Genomic DNA, 8,997 nt, shown 5'->3' on the forward strand with positions numbered 1-8,997 from the left:
CTGTTGCGTAACAGATTATGGGAGCTGTGGAGATTAACAGCAGGAAGAGCCTTAACCCGCACTGCCTCAGCATGCCCAATCCAACCCTTTATCTTCTGGAATTTTATGCCTCTTCATAGAATTCATGTCCTCAATTCAAACATCACAGCAGTTATCAAACGCTCAGTACCACGAAGGAAACCGTCACCGCGCTTCAGAGAAGTCGGAGACAAAAAACTACGGGAGTAACTCGGTGTGGGAAAAGGAGAACGTTATCAAGAAAAGGAAAGTTTAAGGAAAACTGCCACACATTTTTCTCGGATGAGAGAAACTATTTTCTCAGTCAGATCAGAAGATGAGATCAAAACGAGATTCGCAGGGATTGGTATTGCATCATGAGTTACATTACAATGGGTACTGTGTTTTCCCCGGCGCCCATCCCAAATTGTAAAACTCGCAGGAGGTAGAATGTCGTCAGGCTGGTTTGCACGTTAACTCCGTAACTACTTCTGCAGTAACATCTTTGTGAAATCACAGTAAGGATGGTAGCTATTGCCCAACGTCAAGCCAGCTAAAAGTGTTTCGAAAAACTTTACGCTTCTATAGACACAACATATGAGATTTCCCTCCTTCAAATGCCATGTCATGTAACCACTGTATAGGGGTGTACAAGAGATGCAGAAAGATAAACATTGTGTGTGATCAGTATCACTACGAGACATCGCTTAAAGGAAAAATAGTTGCGATCAAACACGCGGCATACTTTCTGATCACATTTACTGACGGACTCTGCCACGTTCTGAGAGAAGTTAGGGGCACGTTCGGAATTTGAATCAATCTTGACGCGAGATCCTCCGCTGACTCCCGAAACGTTAACAATCACATCACGGCCTCACGACAGCAAAAAGTCATAATAGACCTCTGAGCGTTAACTGTTTGAGACATGAATTATGCATCGCGCGGAAGTAAGCTGGGTCACACGGAGTAGAACCCTGTTGCCATGGAGACGTGCGTACCCGGAGCTTCCGACTCTGCTTGCGCACCACATTTCCGTGCTGGATGACGTGAACTGGACACTGGTTAATTGCATTATCAGCCTTGTGCCTGAGCCAGTCTTCATAGCCCTGTGGATGAGAGGAGAGAGGGATGAGGATGGGGGGGAGGGGTGGAGGGGGGGGGGCAAAAATACTGCAAAGAGAAGTATGTGTGTTCCAGCAAGTAAAAAAAAAACAAAAAAAAAAACAGAAAAACTGTTGCTGGTGGCATTTTTCTTTCCAATATAACATTTATTTGAAAGAGTCAGTGAGAGTGTGCCAGAGGACAGAGAAATTGGAACAGGGGAGAAACAAAGTGCCATCAGGATCAAACACAGGGGAATATCATTTTCTATGTGTACATGGGGGGGGATAGAGGGAGAGGGAGAGAGAGAGAGAGAGAAAGTGGTGCCGTGGGTTTGTGTGTGTGTGTGTGAGAGAGAGGCAGTGACTTGCTCACCTGTTTGATAGCTGTGACAGTGATGACAAAGAAGAGAGGCAGTCCACTGGTGATGGGACTGGTGGGGGTGTCAATGATCAACTACAGGATGTGTGAGAGAGAGAGAGAGGGAGAGAGAGGAAGACAGAGAGACAGGCACACAGACAGTGAGACAGAAAATCCTATTATCACAGCATAGCCACTGACAACAATTTATATTACACAAAAGGCAGCTTTTCACAGGTATGGCTAACAAGGAGTCTTACAAAGCCTGTTATTGAATTTGGCATCTGGTCACACAAACAAAGCCAATAATACACACAGATGGCATAAGTAAAAGACTTTTCTTACCTGCACTAGAAATATAATGAGGAAGTAGAAATTGGCAATTCGTCTGAACTGCTCAAACAAATTCTTCGGTATAAAATTCCAAAATGTATACTGTGAACAGAAAGTAACAAGCAAATCACTTCCGATGACAAAAATACACAAGTAATAGAACACGTGGAACAAAAAGGAAGCTGGCCAGGTGTGGCTTTTCAAACGCATGTTATGGTAACAAATATGTCAATGTTTGCAGCTGTGTTCAAGACAGTGTGAGAGTGAATTTTTATATACATACAAGAGAGAATGGGAGAAAGAGGGAGAGAGAGAGAGAGGGAGAGAGAGAGAGAGAGAGGAACATAAGAGAGACCATGATAAAAGTCACACATGAGGTGGTCTTACGTTACACTTTCAAAGTCTCAAAACAAACAGAACGTATACATTTGTTTCAAAGATTCAAAACTGACTACACAGACTAGGGACAAAAATTTCATCTCCACATTTTCAGACAATACAGTACAAAAGCAAATGCTTGTGTAAAGAAACACTTGCATGAATGTACACACACACAATGCATGTGTGTGTGTGTGTGTGTGTGTGTGTGTGTGTGTGTGAGAATGCATACAGACACATACAGGGACAGTGTGTAACTCACCTTAGAGGAGACTATTCTATTGTCAGGGTATCTCTGGGGGATGTAAGCCTCAGCTCCCGGCGGTGGTTCTTTATGTCCAATGTACACGGTTCTGCTGTCCACCCAGTTCTCCTCCCCCGCACACTGTCTCACACACACACACACACACACACCCAGAGAGAGAGAGACAAAGCAAGTCAATACACAGGGTTAACACATTCAAAACTCCTCTCGCTTACACACACACACACACACTCACAGACACAGCCTGCATGTAACACACGACCCTAATGCATCACAAAACCTTTCAGTCCGGTTTATTCCATGGGGAGATATTAACGTTAACCAATGGGGAAAGGAGACACAGATGAGGGTGTAATGTAAGTTTTGGGAGGTGATAGTAAGGGGTGTCTCTGTATGAGGGGAATCAGGTGGGACAGAGAGAGAGTCTGGCTTGTGTTTCTCATTAAGATTGATTTGAGGTTTTTCTGATGGAAGAAACTTTGTGTGAGAACACAAAGGACAAGCACAAAAAGACAGAGACAACGAGAAACAAAGGGAGTAAAAGATGAAAAACGGTCACTGTTGCATAACCGTGTACATGTGTGATTGAATGTGTTCATCTAGCAGAGGAACGACTGGCTTGGTCTACTCACGAAAGAACGCAATATTCTTTTTACAAGGATCTCTAGAGGTGTTCCTGAGTTTGGCTCATACTGAGTCATCTCCAAAACCGTTCTCTTCCCTGATGCTTCAAATAGCCTCCAGAACCTGAGCAAACATATCGGTACTAAGGCCCTAAGAACACAGCAGGTGCTGCGCAAGGCTGAGCTTTGGGAGAGCTCTGTAAGACAGAAATATTTCACCTTGTTATACCCATTTCATTTAACTCAACTCCCCGCAGTGATTAAACTGATAGTTGAAAATGAAATATCCCAGGTTCATTTCTCTCTCTCTCTCTCTCTCTCTCTCTGCACCCTGAGCTCATGGATCAGCGCCTGGACAAATGAAGACACATCGTCGCAGTGAGGGCCAGGTCGTTGCTGGCAGCTACCTCCCCCCCTCTCACGAGATTGTACCTGCTGCTTGATTCCTTTAGTTCTCCTCTGCAGAACAAATGTGGCTCTAAACCAAAGCTTTCTCTGTGTGGAACGCAGAGACGAGTACTGCAGTCGTAGGACTAGCATGGAGCTGAGTGGAACTGAAGTGGACACCATTATGGCTCTAAGCAGCAATGTAATTGTCATGTAGCTGCTCAGTGAAGGAAGCCATTAGGGCTCTAATTCGGTTAATGTAGTGATATGAAGTGGAAGTCATTCAAGACACGCCATAACCACAGAAACTGTGCATGAGACTGCAACTGTAAAGTAAGCCAGTATATGGAGGGAACCATTGTGGCTCTAATTGAGTAAATGCGTGAAGAAGAGTCTATTTGGTCAGCTGCTGACTCATGTAGTCTCTGAGTGAAAACGCAGTTATGAAGTGGCCACTTGGAGAGTAAACACTTTGGATGTAGTAGTGTGGAAACACAGGCAGTCAGTAGCTGGAATCCCTTAAGAGAGGCCAAGCCATTATGACTATGGCTCATTGAGCTTTGGCAAAAGCTCCCAAAAGCCCTGCTACGTTACGGGACTTGCCAAATATGGCCAGAAAAAATATCCTGCCGTGCCTTCCGGGCAGAAACTCCGACTCTTCATTTCGGTAAAGCTCTACAGTACACATAATGAAGATAGCCACCAACACCATGAACAAGGATGCCATTGAAATGCCAGTCAACACTCCAAGTGAGGTAAAGTAGCCATTTTGGCTCAACTCGTATTTGTTTGCACACTATGACTTATTGCTCTATTCGCAGGAAAGGCCATTTCGACTTTATTGGTGCAGAGCCGTGAGTGAAACTGGCTCAGGAGCCTAGAATCCTGCATCCCCACCTCCTCCACCCCCCCCCCCTCACCTCCCCACCCAGCCCCCCGCGGTTTTCCCTCCTCCTCCCTGTCAGGCAGGGATTACATCTGAGCTGGCATCTTCAGCGGTTACATAAGCTGGGAAATATAAGCTATTATCACTTCAAAGACTATTCCTGTCCCATAGCCTGCCTTCCGACCACCGCATAGGACGATTAAACATCTGTCCAAACTGAGTTTTGTCGTTTTAAAATGGGACTTATGGCAAATTAGAACGTTTCAGAGGGTTTGGGGAGATTTCAGTGGAGAACTGGGACTTTCTGAGATGACCTGAGAGATCTAGCGTTCTTCTCTTTGTCTTTAATCCTGCCTATGGGTTTTACATTTCAAGTGACGTTTATTTCGAGCAAAAAAAAAAAAAACCTCCCCAAAGTGCATGAGTAAATCAAATGTAATAAAATAGTCGAAAATTAGTCAGGTTTCTCTTTTCTTACTCAGCCAATAAGCTTCACTAGCATTTCACTTCACAAGAAGTCAGTAGTTTCCTCAGCTGTCAGGAATCTCTTTTATTTGCTGTATGTGACCTCATCTACATGGGTGGGATAAACAAATATAGCTCTTGATCTTTATCAAGGATGTCACAACTCAGTAATGCATATATGAAGTACGAGGTCAAAACGCTGTAAATCTGATATGAAAAGGAACAGTAAAGGAAGTAGATAAGGTGATGCATTGGATGATCTTATTATGACCAACCTGGTAAACAATGATTGATGAAAAATCTGAATTTGGAAACTCAAATTGGGGGGGGGGGGTAATGAAAATCTTTTCATTTGGAAACATAATGCAATACTCAATCAAATTCAAACATGACAATTTTGTTTATGGTCCTTGTTGCTGCAAATGGAAGAAAGGGGGGTGGGGGCGGCAAACTACACTCTCTCTCTGTCTGTCTGTCTCTTTCTCTCTGAATCTCCCGCTCTCACTGCCTGACAGTTTTAAGCTCTGAGGACCCAACAGCTGGTCAGAGAAGCTTGGTCTACACTGAGCCCCCATAATCACATCTAATCCGCTCTTCTACCAGGACAGGGCACCACACACACTCACACTCACACACACACACACACACACACACACACACACAAAGTACTGAACCAGAGCATTATTCACAAGAAAACTCATACTTACTCATAACACACACACACACTTGTTCCCAGACATCCAGTGAGTCAGACTTACTGGGTCAGCCTTTTCTTATCAGCGGAAGGGAGTACAGTTGCCGTAGTAATGGTACAGAAAGCCAATACTTGAAGCACCAACACCTTTACATTACCTTTCATATTACCTCTCACAGGAAACAGAAACAAAACAACTATAAAAATACCTCCAAAGATAAACACAAAGAAGCACGCGCACACACGCACACACACACACACCCCTCTGTGCAGTAATGAAGGGTGACAGTAATCTGAGGGCACTGAGTGGGATTGTGTTGCTAGAGAGCCGTGCCCTAGTCTTTTGGCTGGAGCCCAGGTATGTGAGTCAGGTTACCGTGCCAAACCTTCAGTAGCCTCGCTAACTAGCCTGTTACCTTACTGACGCAGACCTTCAGTAACTTCGTCAACTAGCCTGTTACCTTACTGACGCAGACCTTCAGTAACCTCGCTAACTAGCCTGTTACCTTACTGACGCAGACCTTCAGTAACCTCGCTAACTAGCCTGTTACCTTACTGACGCAGACCTTCAGTAACCTCGCTAACTAGCCTGTTACCTTACTGACGCAGACCTTCAGTAACTTCGTCAACTAGCCTGTTACCTTACTGACGCAGACCTTCAGTAGCCTCGCTAACTAGCCTGTTACCTTACTGACGCAGACCTTCAGTAGCCTCGCTAACTAGCCTGTTACCTTACTGACGCATATGCTCAGTAACCTCGCTAACTAGCCCGTTACCTTACTGCCAAAGACCTTCAGTAACCTTGCTAACTAGCCCGTTACCTTACTGCCAAAGACCTTCAGTAACCTCGCTAACTAGCCTGTTACCTCACTGACGCAGATCTGCCAGGCTCTGTGTTAAACTATGCTCAGCTGAAGTTTTATTCCCTAATAAAATCTTAAAATCTTTAAAATCTTAAAATGTCTTGTCGCTCAGTTTCTAAACTCAATTGTGTTCTGTGCTCTTTACAAATCCAAATGGCCTCAATTCAACAAGTACCGCCATTAGTAAACTAGCCACTCAAGCTGGGTAATAAGATGCCGCTATGTAACCTTGAAGTGACTTCAGGAAGGACAGACATTACCTGTGTTGTTGTGTTTGTGGACTACTCTCTACTAAAGCTTTACAGAACTTTCTTGCCAAGTGTGGCTCCTAAGCCCTCCTAAATTGACCTCTGGCTGGCTTCAATGCAAGTACTTCTAATTGTGGATTAGTCATTAGAGACAATGTAAACTAAATAAATACAAGGAGAGTTCACCTTGCCAACAGAGGCTATTTGGATAGTATTCTCTGATGAAGCTTCAGGGTCTTTTTAAAATGTGTACTTCACAATAGTGTCATGACCCTAAAAGTTTACTGTTTAAATAGTTGGACAACTATGTTTGTTGTGTTGCGCTTGTGTGTGTGTGTGTGTGTGTGTGTGTGTGTGTATGAGAGAGGGGAGGGGGCAGCGAAGAGAGAGAGAAAGAGGGAGAGACAGAGAGAGGGAGACAGAGCGAGAGTTGAAGTGAGGGGTGATGACGATAAGTGCAGTGAAGTATCAGTGAAGTCAGGTCTACCGAAATAGCCCAGTATCATTACTGTAATGTGATACACAGCTATTTGGCAGACTATCATTGTTGAAACACGATCAGTTTAAAAAAAAAAAGAAAAAAAAAAAAAGGGATATCATCTCATCTGAGAATGTCACCAGGCTCCTGCGATCATGGAAAAAGGACACGAACACCAGTTCGCAGTGACAAATGGTCACTTAAACGAAAGCGGCGAGGATGTATATCAGCTAAGTACCGACGCCTTCCTTTGCAATGCTTTATTTAGTACACAGAATTTATAAATCTGTCATTCAAAATATATGACTAGACATAACATGAGACATGCAGTTGGGGGAAAATGGTTTGTCAACAGCACAAGCGTTTCCTCCTTACAACAGACGAGCATGACAACCGTCTCTCGTTCTCCTCTCTCTCTCTCCCTATCCTTCTTTCTTTCTTTTCAAGTTTCTCAGTCACACATCAAACAAGTTCTCTGAATGCCTTGTCTGCTGCAGACAGACACCCAAGATCTAAAGCTGTTTCACTGTTTAGTTACACGGCTCCCTAACTTCCTCAGAACAATGGACTATTCTCAGGTTACTACAAGAAGGAAAAGGAATAAGTCACTCACTGGCAGGAAAACGAACGGAAATTTCCATTTTCACACTGAACTACTACAAAAGGACAAATCAGGAACATACCTTCGAGAGAAAGAAAAAACCCCCCACAACAACAAAAAGGTCTTTAACTGTAATTTGGGACATAAACAAGTTACAAATATATCATTCTGAGGATACAAAAATATGCTATGTTAAGAGTACTTCAAGGCCATGAACAGCTACAAGGTCTTTTTTGTCTTTGAATAGAAATACCAGAGTACACACAGGCAAGGGAGTGACCCAACCCATCTGCATTTGGCATATTGTGTATCTGGAGGCTAGCAACACAAGAAAAGGAGATCTTCCAACTTGTTGTCTTGGAGCCCCGCCAGCTGTAAACGCCCACACAGACAACACATAAGCTGTGCCTTCACACACACACACACAGATACACAGACACACACAATATGCATGGTGGACCTTTCACCCTCTCGCCCACACACTCTTCTGCTACCTCAAACAAACATCCTCCTGATGAGAGCCAACAGTCTCCTCAGGAAACAGAGAGCAAGGTTCGGAGGGCTGAGAGGCATCATTAATGTGGAGGAACCAACTACCAGACAGGGTTTATACTGTACCTTTTGGAGAGTAATGACAGGAAGAACTGGAGGGAATGTAAGATATTAGCCATATGTAAGAAAAGGTACACTAAAACACCTCATTACCTCAAACCCTTGACTCTCTCTCTCTCTCTCTAGAAAAATAAATAAGCAGTACATCTAGCTCTGTGTGTGTGTGTGTGTGTGTGTGTGTGTGTGGTATAGAGGTGGTATAAGAGGTAGTCCCTACACCTACAACAAGAATAATTCAATTCCTCATTCACACAGAACGTGTAGATGTTTTTAAGGGAGTCTGAAGTCCACGAAACTTAAAGAGACAAAGCTGTTTGTTTTTGAGGACGTCAGGATCCACTGGTGAGAATCCCTCTAAATCCAACCACTGATCTAGTTTTTCTAAAAGAGCACACTAACACTGTTCTAACTGTCCATCTGTTTCTCCAAGGAAAAAAAACAAAAATCACGATAGGACGAAAAATGGTGAATTAACCAACGGCCAAAGCATTTCAGTAAAGTTGCAAATGCAACTGAAAGCATTATTTTTCGCTCAGGTTTGGCGTAAACAGCTCAAAGCAAGACCCTGTGGTAGACGGTGAGATAGTAAGCCTCGCCCGCAGGTAGCACTGGATTATCTCCAGAGCTAAGAGGCATTCTAAAGTGCCATCAGCTTACTGAGTCCGAGGGGGGAAGGGAGAAAGAGAGAGAGAGAGAGAGAGAGAGA

General features: G+C 43.9%; 1 protein-coding gene across 1 annotated transcript in view; it reads right to left on the reverse strand.

Moving 5' to 3' along the window:
• Positions 1–3,135, reverse strand: part of atp11a (ATPase phospholipid transporting 11A) — a 28,439-nt gene extending 25,304 nt beyond the window's left edge. Inside the window, exons 1-5 of the mRNA XM_030778967.1 lie at positions 3,091–3,135; positions 2,432–2,554; positions 1,804–1,893; positions 1,474–1,554; positions 996–1,103 (exon numbers count right to left, since the gene is read on the reverse strand). Of these exons, the coding sequence (XP_030634827.1) occupies positions 996–1,103; positions 1,474–1,554; positions 1,804–1,893; positions 2,432–2,554; positions 3,091–3,135 (447 nt within the window). The remainder of the gene's footprint in view (positions 1–995; positions 1,104–1,473; positions 1,555–1,803; positions 1,894–2,431; positions 2,555–3,090) is intronic.
• Positions 3,136–8,997: the final 5,862 nt, after the last annotated feature.

This window comes from Chanos chanos, chromosome 7 (assembly GCF_902362185.1).
Source record: "Chanos chanos chromosome 7, fChaCha1.1, whole genome shotgun sequence".
Taxonomy (NCBI): Eukaryota; Metazoa; Chordata; class Actinopteri; order Gonorynchiformes; family Chanidae; genus Chanos; species Chanos chanos.